Below are 18,991 nucleotides of genomic sequence, written 5' to 3' on the forward strand. Positions count from 1 at the left end.
CATGTTCTTATGGGACATGTGCTCTCAGGTGAGGAATATGACCATGTTCATAACAGGAAAACCATCAAAGGCATAATATTTGAGTTTGTCCAAGGAGATTATGTTTTCATAGAAGCAGTTTCAGTTTCACATTTCAAACCTGCCCCTTACCCTGCACAAGATAAACTGGTGACTCCACGGTATAGACCTGTAAATTCCTGTGGCACACTGCGACCAGAAAACCACTCTGCGCTCCACTTTTCTCATCTGCAAAGTGAGGGCTGGTTTGAATGATCCTCAATGTCCTTTTAGCTGTAAGATTCATAAGTATTTGGGCCACAGTCACACAGAAGAGGTGTCTCAGTGGTCGAAGAGGCGCCGGTAACCTGAAGACAGCCTCAAAAAAAATAAAACAGAATTAGGTCCCCAAGCACCACCAACAGTGACCAAAACAATAGTCAGGAGCGAAAGAGACCACGGATTGCCGGGCGTGGCGGCGCACGCTTGTAATCCCAGCATTCGGGAGGCTGAGACCGGAGGATCGCGGTTCGTAGACAGCCTCAGCTACTTAGTGAGGCCCTCTGCAACCTCGTGAGACCCGGTTTTCAAAATAAAGAATAAAAAATAGGGCAGGAGGTGCAGCTTGAAGGTAGGACGACCCTGGGTTCCATCCCCAGTTCCAGAAAGAAAAGAAAAGAAATATGGCGATCAGCTGGAGTTTTCTGGACGTGTGTGTTGCTGTAGCCTCATTTTCTCTATGGTTTGGAACTGAAAGGCATCCTGGATTCCCTCTTTCACGGTCAGATTTCTCTTGTTCTCACCAAGCTTCATAAGCTGCCGCCAAGCTTCTCTCCCTCCCAGCCATGCTGCACGCCTCTGCCAAATCTGACCACAATGTACACAATTGTTTTTTACCCTTCAAGTAAACAGAACTTTCAGTGAATGCCTTTTATCTTCAGAAAAAAAGAAGAAAAATCCCTCAACTTTAACCTGACCATTTTTTCATTTTTTAAAAATTGGTGCATTGTAATCATAAGTCACGACGGAGTTCAGAGTGACAGAGACAGGAGCACACAGCACTTGGCGAGCCCCCCTTCACCTGCCGTTTGCAGTCTTGTTCTGCTGCAACACACCTGGCTGCCATTTTTCTCTTATTAGTTCATTGAGCTATATTTGGTTGCCTACTACATGCAGGGATTTTGGGGACTGTGTAGACGTACTAGTGAGATTTACTCTGGAAGAAACAGTCTACTTTCTGCTAGAAAGTAGAAGAGGGAATATTAGAATGTACCTGTCCTATGTTGCACCGAGGAAGCTGAATTACTGACTTGTAGAAAGAAGGGCTCCCAGTCGGGTAGGGGGCACACGCTTGTAATCCCAGTACTTGGGAGGCTGAGACAGGAGGGTTGAAAGTTTGAGGCTGGCCTCAGCAACTTAGTGAGTCCCTCTGCAACTTAGTGAGACCCTGTTTCAAAATAAAGGATAAAAATAGGGCTGGGGAGTTGGGCATGGCAGCGCACGCTCGTAATCCCAGCATTTGGGAGGCTGAGACAGAGGATCGGTGTTCAAGGACAACCTCAGCTACTTAGCGAGGCCCTTTGCAACTCAATGAGACCCTGTTTCAAAATAAAGAATAAAAAATAGGGCTGGGGCTATAGCTCAGAGGTAGAATGCTCCTGAATTCAATCCCCATTAGCCACACACACACACACACACACACACACACACACACACTCCCACTCCCAGTTTTCTTGCTGTTTATATGCAGAACGGATGTTCTTTTGACCATGGCAGTGACTCCACATAGCACATGGGTTATAGAAGACTCTACTGATGAATAGAATTGTATTTAATATCTTTTAAATACTTAATTTCTTCTCTTATTATCTGAGAATGGACTTTTAGAACTTTTCAGGGAATCATGAGTTGTATGGTCAGTACTAGATAATACTGCTTGTTTACTATTTAGTAAATGTTTAATTGTGACTACTATATTTTTGTAACAAGGAGGTTATTATGTGTTACCTGAGGTGGGTTTCTAAACTCCATGGTTGTAGGCTCAAAACCCCCAAAATATTCCGTTCCCCCCAAAACAGCTCCCGGCCTTCTTATGACAGATCGTTCTGTTCTTGTGCTACATGCGTGTTGCTTGTCGTTAGCATAGTAATTTTTATTCACTACCTCAGATGATTGTCATTTCTCCATATGTAAATACCTAATATTTTGGACTAGACTGTAAGCTCCTTGCAGGTAGGCACTAGGTTTTATACTTTTGGTGGAACTGAGGGACCAGGCTAGGAAGGGTACCAGTTCCCCTACCAAGTGTCATTCTTTTGCTGTCTATTTCTAAAGCTGATCCCCGGACCCCTGGGTCCCAGGCCTCCGATGCCTCCACCAGAGACTTCCACCAGAGGGCGCTCCTTTCTCATTTCTGTTCTTGGGTGTCACTGGGCCCCTATACCCTTCCCCACCCCTTGCCATTGCTTCTGCAAGGTAGAAGAACGCTGGTAATAGAAAGGGAATTCAAAACCACCATGCATCTCTTCAAGTGAGAAGAGAGCCTGTAGGAAATACCTACAGTGTACAGAATTAGCATTACTCAGTAGAGCCATTTCCTTGGGCATAAATCAGCCTTTACCACGCGGCTCAGTGTCCATTGCAAGAGGACTTCCTAGTTTTAGCAACTTGCCCTTGAAGCCCTGCTCAGCTCGCACGTTTGAATCTTAAGATTCCGGTTCTTAAGCCATAATGACCCTCCCGTGTTAGTCTTTGCGATTTGTCTGGAGATAGCCATTATTATACAACAGAGATGGTCAAGAGGGAGACGGCAGACACTTTGGGCATTGAGCACTGCAGACTGCTGTGCATTTGGAAGGCACTGCTCTATTGGCACAAAAACGAAGTTCAGATTTGGACATCCTCAAGTCATTAAGAGGAGACTTGATTGTATTCAGCAGATGGCTTACCAAGGCAGAGTGTGTGTATGTTTTAAATTTCTGTAAGTCGCAGGGAAAAAAAAAAAACCCCAACACTTTTAATACGGCAGTTGTGAAAACAACTCATCTGAATGTTCTAGAGTTACAACATCACAGATGCTGGCCTTTCTGGATTGCTAGTTTTATAATGCCATTACAACCCCATTCTTCTAGCCCAGTGGGTCTTATCATTTTTGGTGGGTGCAGGCAGGCAGGGGAGTTATTGACGCTAATGAAGTTTATGGCTTCTTCTCCAAGGGAATAGAAATATTACTTTTTGCCAATATTAGGGAGCTTATGAATCTCCTGAAGCTCCAACTCTGAAGTCTGAGCCAACCACTCCCTAATAATCACGGGCTGACAAAGTAATCGCAACTTCCCTGAAGCCCCAGATTTGTTTTCTGTACCACAGCCAATAGGGAAGCAGTTCATGTGGAATTTAAGAGCTTGGTCTCTGAAACCAAGCAGATCTGGATACAAATCTTGGTTCTGCCACTTTTTTTTTTTTGATACTGGGGATAGAACCCAGGGTCATTCTACCTCCGAATACACCCCCAGCCCTGTTTTTTATTCTTTACTTTGAAACAGGGTCTTACTGAGTTGCAAAGGGCTTCACTAAGTAGCTGAGGCTGTCTGTGAACCATGATCCTCCTGTCTCTGCCTCCCAAATGCTGGGATTACAAGCATGCACCACCACGCCCAGTTGCCACTTATCTAAAAAAACTACCTTTATTGGTGCACTGTAGTCTCAGAGTGATAGGGACAGACGTGAGCACAGCACTGGGTGAGCTCCCCAGCTCCCTCCCCACTCCCTCCCCGCCCCTGTACACATGGCATTGATATTGGCTTTGGTCATTTCACTTATGTACACGAAGTCCATGGAAGTGGTTCTGCCATTTTTATTAGCTACGTGACCTTGTACAAGTTGTTTGACCTTCCCGAGTGTCCGTCTTCTCATCTGTAAAATGGGAGAAATAATAATAGTACTGGCCTCCTAGGGTTCTTTTAAAGATTCAATAAGATGACATATGTGGAAATAGACATAGCACATTGTCTGGTGTATGTTAAGTGCTGTGTTAATTATTTTGTGATCATTAGGAAATTGAGTCATTTTTCCTTTCTAGGTATTTCCAACAATATTAGGATAATCATTTTTTGGTTGTGCATTACCTATTTAACCAGGATCTGGCTAATTAGCCGGTCGGGGATTCAAGCTCTGAATTTGGTCTCAGTAACGTGTTGGTTGGTTGGCTCCATAGTCAAGACTTAGATAGCCCCCTTCCACAACCTCGGCATTTAGAGGCCATCGCTTCATTTTCAGCAGAAATTGAACAGTGTGAGTTTGGGGTCGTGATCTCGGAAGTGATGTTTGCTGTATGAAAGGTAGTAAAATATATCTGTGGATGGACCACAGCCGCTTTAGTTGCCATTTGCTCTTTGGCATGCCGTAGAAACCACGCAATATGTACTTGTTGTCTGAGCAACCAAATCAATTTAGAATAGTAAAATGTCTTTAGAGAAAGGCAACTAATTTTGATATTAGATTATATTTTGAAGACTTTCCTCCTTAGTTTCTTATTCAAGTGCCCGTTCAGAAACCAGTTGCTAGGGCTGAAAACTTGTCTGCCTCATTTAATAGCTGGGTATCCATGGGCAAGTTGTTTCATCTCTTAATGCCTCAGTTTCTTCATTTAGAAAATGGGCTTAATAACAGAGTATGGGCTTAATAACAGAGTAAGAAATAAGTGGGTTAATGTGTGGGAAGTGCTTAGAAAAGTACCTAATGACATGTGCAACTTTTTTCTTTTTTTTGGGGGGGGGTTCGGGGGTTGAATTCAGGAACAGTCTTCCCCCGAGCTCCACCCTCGGCCCTATATTGTTTTTTATTTGCAGACAGGGTCTAAGTTTCTGAAACTTTACTAAGCCTTGCTAAGTTGCTGAGGCTGGCCCCAAACCTGCAATCCTCCTATCTCACCAAGTACTGGGATCACAGGCTTGTACCACGACGCTCGGCCTCTCTTCAACACATCTTAACATTATTATAATAATCATGATTACTCTATTACAGTTGCTGCTGCACATCAAGATACCCTCAGCGCGGTGGGTTTGCTTTATTTGTGGGAACTGAATTTCAATTAGCAGTGTGTTTAACTAAAAAAAAAAAAAAAAAAAAAAAAAAAAAAAAGAAGAAGAAGAAGAAAAAGAAAAAGAAAGAAAACCAGGAACTTGTACATCCTTGAAGTCTCAATATTTAAGACTTTATTCTGTAGGCTGAACATGGTGACATTTTACTCTTTCGTTTTTATTTCGGGAGCCCCAAGAAGGAGACCTTCTTTGAACTGCGTGTGAAAAATCATCCTTGTCACTATGGTGCAGCGTCTTCTTTCTGCGCACCCTGCTCATCATCCTTTCTCAGTTCCAAGTATCATTTGCATGGACCTGAGGATGCTGGGCCCGGATATTGCCAAGGAGTGATCATTTCCCTTTCCCATGGAAGCTGAAGCTTCAAAGAGATGATTAAAGAAGCATTTGTTATCTATCTGCACAGGCCTGATATGAAATTCTCGGAGGCGTTTAGGATAAACACAACTCTGTGTGCATTTATATGCTATTTCTTCGGTATACATCACCCCCCCCCCCACACACACACACACACCCCGCCACGGTCTTTGTATTTTTGGTTTGGAATGCCTACTTCCAGACTTGTTAGGCTATCTGGCTAAAGGAGATTTGTTTTCAGAGCAAAAGGTAAGAACTGGGAGATTTGGGCAGAATTTGAATAATTGCTTCCTGAAGAGCATAGAACTTCCTAGTGCGGAGCCATCTTCCCAGGGAACGTGGTAAAGACCAGCCTCTGGGTCTGTGTAACAAGCCAAGCTCGGGACCTTGAAGATGCCCGGCAGAGAATGACCTAGAGCACCCTAGGAGGGCCGAGTCGCTCGCCTCCCTGCCTTCTTCTCACACGTGTTCTCCGTGAGCTGGGGGATGGAAGGGATGGAAGTATATTTTTGCTGTTGGTGTTACTGATTTTTCAGGTAAACTTCCACCAAGGCTATTGCATTAATGAATACTTAGAAGAGAGGGGGAAAGGGAGGGTAGCAGATAGATCCATACCTTCTGAAAATGAGGGAACTAACATTCTTCATGCTGCTCCACAGCAAGTTCAACATGTAATTTCTGTTAGCCAAAAAGTTTTCTAATTGGAAAACGCAATTACATATATATGTGTACACATATAAGTACACATATTTAAAATGTACTGGGTGCACACCTGTCATCCCAGTAGTTGGGAAGCTAACACAGGAGGATTGGAGGTTTGCCATCAGGCTTGGCAACTTAGGGAGCCCCCTCATAACCTAGTGAGACCCTTTTTCAAAATAAAGCATAAAATAGGGATAGGGATATAGCCCAGAGGTAGAATGCCCCAGGGTTCAATCCCTAGTACCACACACATTAAATAAATAAATAATACAATGTGGTGTTTTGATGTACATATTCACTCTAAAATTATAAGCATAATCAATAATTAACACGTCCATCAACTCACATAGTTTCTTTCTTACGTGTTATAATATTTTCTACTTTCTTAGAAAATTTCAAGCTGGGCGTGGTGTCCCAGGCTTGTAATCCCAGCATTCAGGAGGCTGAGACCGGAGGATCGTGGTTCGTGGACAGCCTCAGCTACTTAGTGAGACCCTCCGCAACTCAGCGAGACCCTGTTTCAAAATAAAGAATAAAAAATAGGGCAAGGGGTATAGTTCAGAGGTCAAATGCCCCTGGGTTCCATCCCCAGACCTGCAAAAAAAAAAAAAAAAAAAAAAGGAAAGAAAAGAAAAATTCACAGTATTGTTTAACAGTATCATTAACTATAGTTACCATGCTGTACGTTAGATATTTAGAATGTATTCATCTTACAGCTGAAAGTTTGATAGCAACATTTAATTATAGCATTTTCAAGAATAAAGCAGATTTTGCTATTTAATATCAATTAGCTAAATCTGCTACCTTATTGGATGTTGTTAAATTGAATTCTCACTCTGTGTTCAGCCTCCTTAAGATACAGCTACTGGTGTCAGAAGCAATCTTAGCATATGTGAATTTGCAACATCATCTTTCCTCTTGAATAATAAGAGGAATCAGGAAACGGGCATGGTGGGGAAGGAGAACTGAAGATAGATGCTGGGGTGGTGATTGTGGGAAAGAGGCATGAAAGAGGCGGAGATCATCAGTAACATACTTTACCTAGTTATACGTGCGCACACACACACACACACACATATGATTGAACCCAGGGGTATCCTACCTCTCAGCTATGCCCTCAGCATCCCCTCTACAACCTTTTTAACTTTCGAAACCAAGTCTTTGAAACAGTTTCTGAGGGTCTCACTAAATTTCAGAGGCTGGCCTTGAACCTGCAATCCTCCCATCTCAGCCCCCCAAGTACTGGGAGTGCTAGTGTGTGCCACTACGCCCAGCCTCATATTTTACCTATTTAACAGTTTGCCTAGAGTTGGCCTTTTACCTGCTACTCCATGGTAGGGGTCAACGAGTGAGCATAATACTGCTTCTGCTGTTGCTATCATTAATATTTTGGAAAGTGGGGGAGAGTTCATACGTGCTCATGCAGAGGTTCACCCCTCATTTCTCTTTACAGGAAATTAGACATTGGGTAAAAATGGGAATTGGTTTAGGACAGTGCCCCAAGAGAAGATGTAGAGTAGCAGAAGGTGAAAAACCGCTCGCTTGTGTGACGATGTGCTTGAATGGCTGTTTTGCGGAGGGGAGTTCTGTGCAGCCGGAAGCCGCGCTGTCTGTGAGGCGGACCCATCTTGCCATTTTACACAGCTCATTGGGGTTTCAGCCAGTTCTGATTTCCACTGGCCCTGACACTGATAGAACAGCTCTTTCCAGCTGCTGGAGCATCCCACTTCCCAGCTCTTCCTCCACTCCTCCCCTTCCCCCTTTTCCAGGACAGATGTCCCACTGCTGTCCAAAGTACGGGGATGGTGGCATGGCGCCATCCAAAGTACGGGGATGGTGGCATGGCGTCTTTATGTCCATAGCAAGAACAAGCTGCAACAACTGTGAACCGAGGCGGAGTCTGTTGAGGAGAGGGAGGAGAGGGAATAAAAGAACGGAGTAGAGACGAGGCCACTGAACATTTCACCATGAAGGGGGATGAAGGGAAATGTGCAGCAGATGGGGGGATGTGGAGAAGGAGACGGGCATATGGCTGTAAGGGCTCATAGGTGACATGAGCGTGAACGCTGATGCGAAGGGCCGGCCACGCAGAGAGGGAGAGGTCGAACAGACCCGAGAGAAGAAGTCGATAAGGAATAGCGTAAGGTTCCTGTGACAGCGGGAGGAAATGGGATCCCGATACGCTAGACTTTTGTGGGTAACCCCCATATATGACATGGTTTCTGTGGGGGAGAAAATGCAAGCTAGGTTCCAAATAAATGAAATTCAAATGATACTTCCCATCACTGCTGCTTCATTCATTTAAGACTTCAAGGGTGGTCAGTCTCACCAATCATTTCACAAAATAGCAGAGGAGAGGGAATCGCACAGCCCCCCCACCCCGTTCTAGGGTCAGACACTAAAATATTAGACGACCCCAAGTCAGTTGTTCACATTGTACTGGTAAAGGGAAGAATTTAGATGTAAGAGGCATTTAAGGATGTGATGTTGGTGGTGGTAGTGGAGTTTGGTTGTCATAGCAACTGGGAATACCAATGCCACCCCTATTTGCTGCTCAGGATCAGTGATGTTAATGGTCCTGTAACACAGTACAGGTGCCCCCGCAGAGAACCATCCTGCTCAGAGCCTGTAGTACTCCTGACTAAAGGTTGTGAGTCACCTTGAAGTTCCCTCCTAGAACCTCTTCAGACCAAAAGTCATGATTATCTAGGAGTTGCAGTGCAGTAATGCATCTTCAAAACCTTTAACAATCTTTCAAACCTCAGGGACAGCTCTATTGTTTTTCTCAAACAAAACTAGGCTTTGAGCCGGGCACGCTTGTAATCCCCGCGCTTGGGAGGCTGAGACAGGAGGATCGCACAGGTTCGAAGCCAGCCTCAGCTACTGAGTGAGGCTCTCAGCAACTTAGTGAGACCCTGTTTCCAAATAAAATATAAAATAGGAGCCGGGCGTGATGGCGCACGCTTGTAATCCCTGCGCTTGGGAGGTGGAGACAGAAGGATCGCGCAGGTTCGAAGCCACCCGCGCTGGCATAAGAGACCCTGTTTCCAAATAAAAAATATAAAATAGGTCTGGGAGTGTAGCCCGGAGGTAGAAGGGCTTCCAGGAACCCCAGTACCACCAAAATAAATAAATAAATAAATAAATAAATAAATAAATAAATATAAAATAGGTCTGGGAGTAGAGACCGGAGGTAGAAAGCCTCTGGGTTCCACCCCCAGTACCACAAACAAACAAACAAACAAAACAAGGCTTTGGTTAGTAATAAACTATTTATTTATTTTATTTTATTTTAATTATGCAGGTGGGTTTCATTGTGGCAAATTGGTACATGCATATAACATAATTTCATCAACCTCATTCCCCCATACTTCTTCCCTCCCCCTGCTCTCCTTCTACCCCATGGGTCTCCCTGAATCTCGTGATTTCCTTTTATTTTATTTTCCCACTAGCTTCTACATATGAGAGAAAAGATGGTACTGGCCTCCCTGAGTGTGGCTTATTTCACTTAACACGATTCTCCCTAGTTCCATCCATATTCTTGCAGATAGTGACCCACTGTTTAGCAATCCTTTAGACTAGGTGCTATAGCTGCCATGTATCATAAAAACTGAGAGATCCAAGTTTGATTTATTTCCATTTTCTCCCTTTGTATTTCAGATACTGCTGGGATTTTCAGCCCCAAGGTGAGTACTCTTTGACCATGAATGATTTTATACTAAAAATGTATTGTGCACTCCTCTCTCTTTATCTGAGCTGCTTCACAGAGTGGTATTAGCCATTTCTGAGTAAAGTTAGTGGAGTGTTTGATTAACCTTTACCTTGCCCCCCCCCCCCGGGCTTTTTAGCAACAAGAGGCTCTGTGCTTATACCTTCTGAGTGGATGGTTGCTAGAATGTTTTAAAGAACCAAAGCTATAATATGCCTTTGTTTCTTAAGCTTTTTTAGATGCCAACAGTATCCAGTGGCATCCAAATAAAATGGTGGCCAAGTTCGTAATAAAAACCTTGGGTGGGTTCCAGCTCTGTTAATCCTTCATTTGCTCCAGAAATAAATCCCAGTGTGTCACCGCCTCGATCACAGTGCCCTTCTACACAGCCCGCCTTCCTGGCCTCAGAGAAATGTCAGAAATGGAGCAGTGTTGAAATTCCCACCAGAACATTGTTATCACATTTTAATATGAATCTCACTGCAGCCTGGATGCCTCTAATTGCTTCCAAACCATTGTTTTCCTGCTTTTGCTTGATGAACCCAGCATCTGGCATGATTCTAAAAAGTGCAACAGACAGCTGTGTGCAAAATTAGAAAAAAAAATAGGATTAGAATACATTTTTCAAAGGTTTAAAATTGGAACATATACATGGATATAGTTTGAATTGAAATAGTCTGAGGGGTGTCTCAAGTACTATATGCATTCCTGCTTTCCTACTTTCTAGGACTCTGGTTGAGAATGTCAGTAACATCCTCTTGAATATTAATTATCTAAAGTCATTATAAATGGAAGGTTTTTTGTTTTCTCAGAGAACCAGAGAGTTTTAGATCAAAGCTGAAAATCGCTTTATGAACTGCGTTTTGCTCTATAACTTGTTACAAACCGTTCTCAAACTTTCCCAATACTTTTAATTGTCTTAACACTGTCAGTGTATCCCACCTCAGTGAGTAATAAGACCTTAGAGAAATTAAAATTGTGAGGGATGTTTCTAGTTTTATTAAAACTTTTCTTTTCCTAACTCATATTTTGTTTTAATGTATTTCAAGTCTACATAAGGCTTTCTTTAAAAGCTAACTTTAAGAAATAAAAACATTATGTTTTTACGTTGTCTTGACTCTTGCAAGTTAAAATGAGAACATTCATGTTTTATTTTCAAAATAACGTCATGTGGTGTTCCTCTTTGCCTCAGTGTTCTGAAGCATTTATGGGTTAAGCAGTAGAGAATTCTATGCAGTAATGCAGCAGTTTGCTTCGCAAAATGGAAAATGCACAATTCAGAGAATGCTCCTATAGTTTGGGGTCTAACAGATGTTAACCTAAATCCACAGGGGGTAGAAGATGATTGTGAACTGGCAGAAATGAATGGAACCATGAGGCCAGGATTAATTACCCAAGGAGAAATACAGAATCAGTGCCAGGGAGGTGGGACCGTAAAGTGTTGAGAAGAGAAAATAATTGTGGAGCTCAACTTAAGACTTGCCTACAGGACAAAGGAGAGGTGCCCTCTCCCTACCAGATTCTTGTTTTTTTGTTTTTTTTGGTTTTTTTTTTGGTGGTACTGGGGGTGGAACCCAGAGGCTTTCTACCTTCAGGCTATACTCCCAGACCTATTTAATACTTTATTTGGAAACAGGGTCTCACTAAGTTGCTGAGGCCCTCACTAAGTAGCTGAGGCTGGCTTCAAACCTGCGCGATCCTCCTGGCTCTGCCTCCCGAGCGCGGGGATTACAAGCCTGCGCCACCACTCCCGGTTCCAACCAGATTCATGTAATGGCCACACCGTTGTCATCTTCAGTATAGGGCAACAGCTATAAGCAGCCAAGGGGACAACTGAGAACAGTTTGCTGAGCACCAAAAACTGTATTTGTTTTCCACAGTGATTAAACATGTGTAGCAAAATCTTTGCTCATCTGGAAGTAGATGTAAGGACAGATCAAGTTAAAAACCCCACATTCTTGCCTCCAGCCTTCCTCCTCCTCTTATAGACATGGTTTTGGAGGATGAAAGGGAGGAGTATGATTACCCTGTTCTTTTGGGATTTTTTTTTTTTTTTTGTGGTACTGGGGATGGAACCCAAGGGTACCTACCTCTTGGTTACACCCCCAGCCCTGTCTTTTATTCTTCGTTTTGAAACAGAGTCTCACTAAGTTGCAGAGGGCCTCACTTAAGTAGCTGAGGCTGGCCAAGAACCTGTGATCCTCCTTTCTCAGCCTCCCAAGTACTAGGATTACAAGCGAGCGCCACCACGCCTGGCTAAGTCAACCTTTTATTATGGGAAGAGTGTGTGCTTTGACAGTAGACCTGAGTTGGAATCAGCCCCTTTTCCTCTTCCTCCTCCTCTTCCTCTTTCTTCAGATTGGGGGTTGAACCCAGGCTTGTTCTACCTCTGAGCCATACTCTCAGCCCTATTATTTATTATTTTAAATTTTGAAACAGGGTCCCAGTACGTTGCTGAGGACCTTGATAAATTGCTGCGTCCAGCCTCAAATCTGCAATCCTCCTGTTTAAGACTCTTGAGCACTAGTATTACAGGCCTGCGCCGCCATGCCCAGGTCCAGCTTCTCTTCTTTACAAGCTTTGTGAGCGCTGGTGAGTTACATAACTTTTTGAAGTATCAATTTCCTCATCTATAAAATTCCAGGAACATAGACTTCATAGTTGTTATGAGCTATAATGAGTAATAACAATATGATAGTTCATGAAGAGTGTGTGCCATGTGATATCAAGTAGTTCCAAAGTGTAACAAATATCATTTTTTTTCTGGGTCTGGGGATGGAACCAGGGGCATTTGACCTCCGAGCTACACCCCCTGCCCCATTTTTTATTCTTTCATTTTGAAACAGGCTCTCACTAAGTTGCAGAGGGCCTAAGTAGCTGAGGCTGTCCACGAACCACGATCCTCCAGTCTCAGCCTCCCGAATGGGATTACAAGCGTGCGCCACCATGCCGGGCAACAAATATCATTTTTATGTCTCAAAGTAGTGTTAAGCAAGGAAATGCATGCATGGAACTTTGAAAAGGTATATTTTATATATCTTTGCAAAATTCACCCATTCCATTCTCAGTGGAAGGCTGTTATGTGTAACTCACATGTTTGCATTTGTAAGGCTTGCGGGTTTTTTTTTTTTTTTGTTTTGTTTTGTTGGTGGTACTGGGGTTCCTAGAAGCCCTTCTACCTCCGGGCTATACTCTCAGACCTATTTTGGTTTTTGGGTTTTTTTTGTTTTGTTTTGTTTTGTTTTGTTTTTGTTTTTGTTTTTTTGAGACAGGGTCTCTTAAACCAGCGCAGCTGGCTTGGAACCTGCGCAATCCTTCTGTCTCTGCCTCCCAAGCAGGGGGATTACAAGCGTGCGCCACCACGCCCGGCTAAGGCTTGCGTTTATAGAGCGCGTGTGCAGAATTTTCATTTGCAGGCACTTCTGGGGTTAGATTTATGAGCTTGTTGCTCTACCATGCCTGAGCCATGCTGACTGGCAGCATGGGCATCTCCTGACTTCTCATTCCTTCTGATTACATACCCAGAGCGTGTAGTTATGACAACTACAAGAAGCAAAACATTAAAGCAGCAAAGAAACACCATCTTTACACGAAAAAAGGGGGGGGGACTTCCTTTGAAGTTGAAGAGAAGTGTTTTTGAATTAATGGAGTGTATAGTGATTTTACTAAGTTTTATTTATAAAAATACTCTTTGCGTTCATGCCAAAAGGTTTTAGCACAGTCGTAAGTAGGATTTATACAAAGAAACACAGCCCAAATTTACGACGTGTTTGCAAATGTAAGAAAAAGTCTGAATTTACATTATTTGTAATTTATTGTTAAGTATCTTTCTTTCACTATTCCTGGAATGCTAATATTTTATAAACACAACCGAAAGTTATGAAGCTAAAATATCCTAACCTATACTGCTTTTAAAAACGAAACCTCCCATCAGGCTTTCCACATCGTGGGGGGAAGCGCGCGGGCATCTGCCCCGCCTTTGGCTCTGGCTCAACCTTTTAACATCAACACTTCTGACAGCTGCTCTTGTGGCTAGACTTCCTCTAGGCATCCCCCCTTCCTTATTTGCTGCATTTTATACAAATTAATCTTTAGAAAGTGGATACACACACAAACTGTTTTTGAAGTTTAATTACTGACTTTGATACCTTTTCAAATATCTTACTTCCTATACATCTACTGATCAGATTTTTAGAAGTAAAATAATACGTTCTTAAACTAATGCACTAATTGTTTTGCAACTACTGTCAAAGACAGTGAAATTGCTTAAACAGATGTGTGTGTGTGTGTGTGTGTGTGTGTGTGTGTGTGTGTGTGTAGATTGAACCTAGAGGCATTCTACCTCCAAGCTACATCCATCAGATCTATTTTACTTTTGATTTGGAAACAGGATCTTGCTGAGTTGTAGGGCCTCACTAAATTGCTGAGGCTGGCTTCAAACCCATGATCCTTCTGTCTCAGCTTCCTAAGTACTAGGATTATAGGAGTGTGCTACCACACCTGGCCTTTTTTAAAATTATTATTCCATACTGGGAATTGAACCCGGGGGCATTCTACTTCTGAATTACACCCCCAGACCTTTTTACCTTCTTATTCTTTATTTTGAAACAGGGTCTCACTAAGTTGTGGCGATCTGCCTGTCTCAGCCTCCCAAGTATGGGGATTAAAACCATGTACCACCATGGCCAGATTTTTTTTCTTATTTATTTATTTATTTATTTATTTATTTATTTTGCAGGTCTGGGGATGGAACCCAGGGGCATTAGACCTCTGAGCTATAGCCCCTGCCCTATTTTTTATTCTTTATTTGAAACTGGGTCTCATTGAGTTGCGGAGGGCCTCACTAAGTAGCTGAGGCTGTCCGCGAACTGCGATCCTCCGGTCTCAGCCTCCTGAATGCTGGGATTACAAGCGTGCGCCACCATGCCCAGCTTTTTCCCTTATTTAAAGTTGAAATTTTCTAAGGCTTTTAGGTTCTTTGACAATGCCTACTCTGGAGTAGATAACACTGAGGCATAAGAGGGAAAAACACCTGACTTTCATGCAGGTAAAAGAAATGTCTGGAATCAGATGCTGCTGCTTTCTGTATCCTCTACACAACCAATTGAATAAATTATGCCACAGCGGAACACTAGAGGTCAAGACGATGATACCAGCTGGTGTGAGCGCGAGCTTGTCATCCCAATAACTGGGAAGCGGAGACAGGAGGATTGGAGATTCCAGGGCAGCCTCAGCAACTTAATGAGACTGGGGAGCTTAGCGAAATCCTGTTTCAAAATAAAATAAAAAATAAAAAGGGTTGGGGGTGTAGTTTAGAGGTAGAATGCCCCTGGTTCAATCCCCAGTACTGAAGGAAAAAAGGAGAGGAGAAGGGGTATATGGAGAGAAATACACCAAGTAATGTGGGCATGTATATTTGTATCCCCTTTTTTTTGTGTGTGGTACTGGGGATGAAAACCAGAGGGATTCTCCCTCTGAGCTACACCCCAGCCCTATTTTTTAGTCTTTTTATTTTTTTGAAACAGGGTCTCACTGAGTTGTGAAGGGCCTCGCTAAGTAGTAGCTGAGGCTGTCCGCGAACTGTGATCCCCTCCAGTCTCAGCCTCCCAGATGCTGGGATGTTTGTATCACTTTGAATCTCATTATGATGTATAAATACACTGTACCAATAAATGTATTAAAAAAGAAAATGAGCCGGGCGTGGTGGCGCACGCTTGTGATCCCCGCGCTTGGGAGGCGGAGACGGGAGGATCGCTCAGGTTTGAAGCCAGACTTGCTAACTTAAGAGACCCTATTTCCAAATAAAAAATATAAAAAATAGGTCTGGGAGTGTAGCCCGGAGGTAGAAGGGTTTCCAGGAGCCTTAGTACCACCAAAAAGAAAGAAAGAAAAAAATATATATATATATATCACATAATGTTCTCCAGAGACTATTTGTGTGTACCTGCAGGAATTCTTTGGGGTATAAAATATTTCCCTCTCACTGAGTTTCAGAGGGCCTCACTTAGTAGCTGAGAGTGGCTGCAAACCACGATCCTCCCATCTCAGGCTCCCAAATGCTAGGATTACAAGTGTGAGCCACCATGCCTGGCTTAAAAGAGAATTTTAAACTAGCATTTAAGATACTGTATTATCATGTAACTCCCATAGTAGCTGATGAGTTATCTTACCCCATCTTAGTAATATTTTTCATATGTAAAAGCTTGTAGACCTTCTGATTCTTGTCTTCCTGTAGATGGAAAGGAAAAAAAAAAGAAATGATTACATCAATGATTTAGTTTATTAGCCAGGAGACTTTTACTGAGGAAAAAATAGCATATAGAATATTCCTCCTAGATAGTATTATTCGTAGGCCAACACAGAAAATAAGGGGCATAGTTTGTGAACACAGAATTCTGGCATTAGAATTAATGTTCAAGCCAGCTTGGTAGCACACATCTGTAATCCTAGTACTGCAGAGGCTAAGACAGGATGATAGCAGGTTCATGGCCAGCCTCAGCAACTTAGTGAGACCTTGTTTCAAAATAAAAATAAAATAGCAGGGCGTGGTGGCACACGCTTGTAAACCCCGCGCTTGGAAGGCGGAGACAGGAGGATCGCGCAGGTAGCCTGGAGGTAGAAGGGCCTCCAGGAACCCCAGTACTACGAATAAATAAATAAATAAATAAATAAATAAATAAATAAATAAATAAAAATAGGGCTGGGGCTGTAGTAGCTCAGAGGTAGAATGCCCCTGGATTCAATCCCCAGTAATGCCACACACACACACACACACACACACACACACACACACACACACAGAATTGACATTCATCAGGAATTTTGCCTTCAACAAAATCTTGAGCGAAAAGTGTAATTGATTTAAATACAAATATATGTTTAGATCTTATGCTCAAAAAATTTTTGGGGGGGATGTTTAAACCTTTGGACTTGAAATTCAATGAATTTGCAAGATGTTTTAAGGCTAAAGAATGTGATGGGTGGTCCCCGTTTTATGGGGAAGCATACATTTTTTATTTTGCTTCTTATCAATACATACTTCTTAGGAACCTGTTTACCAGGATGACTGAATTATCACTGACACAGGAAAGGGACTTCTCACTACTGGGCAAGGTGATTTATATGACTTATAAAATAAAGCTTCCAGTTATTGCTGACTCTAGTGAGGTAATAGGTGAAGGAACCAATCTTGTGAACCTTGTCTGCTCTTTTCAGCTGATGTAAACTTAACACTCATGCTTGCCAGCCTTAAAAAGTAATTGGTCACCATAAACCTCAAAAGTGATACCTTTCAACTCAAGATTTGTCTAGCCAGGCATGGTGGCCCCTGTCTGTAATCCTAGTACTTGGAAGGCTGGGACAGGAGGATTGCAAGTTCAAGTATAGCTTCAGCAAATTTGCGAGGCCCTTGGCACCTTAGCAAGACCTTGTTTCAAAATTTAAGTAATAATTTTTAAGTTAAAAAACTTTTTAAAAAAGGGACTGGAGTGTAAGCCAAACCTGATGACACATGCCTGCAATCCCAGTATTTGGGAAGCTGAGACAAGAGGATTGGAGTTTCTAGGCCAGCCTCAACAGTGTAGAGAAACTCTCAGCAATTTAGTAAGACTGTCTCAAAAAAAAAAAAAAAAAATAGGGCTGGGGGTGTAGCTCGAAGGCAGAATATCCCTGGGTTCAATCCCCAGTGCCCCCCAAAACAAAAACAAAACAAACCCTTTCCTTGTGTTAATAATGCCTTGATTAAAAAAGGAAAAGAAATTTAAAAAGTAAGGAGTTACTTCTCCATGTGGAACTTCACTTCCAAGAGGCCAAACATTGAACTGGTGATGTTGGCAAGTAAAAGGTCTTGGCTGTTGAGAATGGTGTTGTGTACGCATTACAGGCAGGAACAAGAATCCCTGTTTGGGGTGGGGTGGAGCCTGGGGAGGCAGAATCTTGCTACCCCTTGCCATTATAACTTTGGAGCCGTCGGAGGTCTATGTTAATCCCCAAGAAAAGCCAATCTTTCTACAGTATGTTAAAAGCTGGTTCACATTTTTAGGCAAGCTAATTTTACTCATGAGCCAATTCTTTATTACATTTTGTTTTCTTTTTACTCCTAACTTTTATAAAATGTTTCTAAGATCTACCAGTAGTCTGTAGAATATAGAGTCTCATTTTTCTGTAGCAAAGGATACTGGATTCCAATTCGCCTCATAGTTTCTATCAAGAAATTTCTTAAGTCACGTTGCCCACCACCTGGGGCATAGTAGACCCTAGAAAGCATCGGGATTATAAATGGGCGCTAAAATCTACAATTTGTTGTTGGGAAGGAAAAGGAAAGGTGAGAAGGAAGAGAAGGATGAACCAATAGTAACCAAATGGCTACACTGACATGGCGTATTTTCCAAAGGATTTTCCTCCTCTAAGACTTAAAACATGATTGCATCAGAAAGGAAATACATTCTTTTTTTTTTTTTTTTAAACATGTTATGTTATTTTTGTGGTACTGGGAGTTCAACTCAGAGGCACTCTACCTCCAAGCTATACACCCAGCTCTTTTTTTATTTTTTATTTTTTTGGAAATAGGGTTTTGATGAGAGTCTCGCTATGTTACTGAGGCTGTCCTTGAACCTGTGATTCTCCTGTCTCAGCCTCCCAAGTACAGGAAACACATTCTTTAAGCCTGGTCCAAGTTGCGTGTAGGTATGGAATATGTTGATTTATTTTCTGTAAAGCAGGGTCAGAATACCTAGAGAGTACTAGAAAAAAGGTTCAATATATTGATTGATTTGACTAAGTCCAAAGTAGTTATATTAAAGTTTGAGGCACTGGGCGTGATGGTGTGTGCTTGTGATCCTGGTATTTGGGAGGCTGAAACAGGAAAATCATAGGATCAAAGCCAGCCTCAGAAACTTAGGCCCTCCCCAACTTAGTGAGGCCCTGTTTAAAAATAAAAGAATTAAAATAGGACTGGAGGTGTAGCTTGGAGGTAGAATGCCCATGAGTTCCATCATCCCCCGTACCACAAAAATAAATTAAAAAAATTTTGTAAACATGAAGTTCATTCCAGAAGTGATATTTTAAAAATCACCACATCAATGCTACTATAATAAATTTGAACTGTTTGTTAAACCACTTCCTTCTT

At 42.4% G+C, this 18,991-nt stretch overlaps 1 protein-coding gene across 1 annotated transcript in view; it reads left to right on the forward strand.

Annotated features, from left to right (window-relative positions):
• Positions 1 to 18,991, forward strand: part of SKAP1 (src kinase associated phosphoprotein 1) — a gene marked incomplete at both ends in the record, with an annotated part of 332,420 nt that overhangs the window by 56,774 nt on the left and 256,655 nt on the right. The window contains one exon of the mRNA XM_080713532.1: positions 9,816 to 9,841. Coding sequence (XP_080569658.1) covers positions 9,816 to 9,841 — 26 coding nt within the window. The remainder of the gene's footprint in view (positions 1 to 9,815; positions 9,842 to 18,991) is intronic.

This window comes from Muscardinus avellanarius, assembly GCF_963383645.1.
Source record: "Muscardinus avellanarius genome assembly, chromosome: 16".
Taxonomy (NCBI): Eukaryota; Metazoa; Chordata; class Mammalia; order Rodentia; family Gliridae; genus Muscardinus; species Muscardinus avellanarius.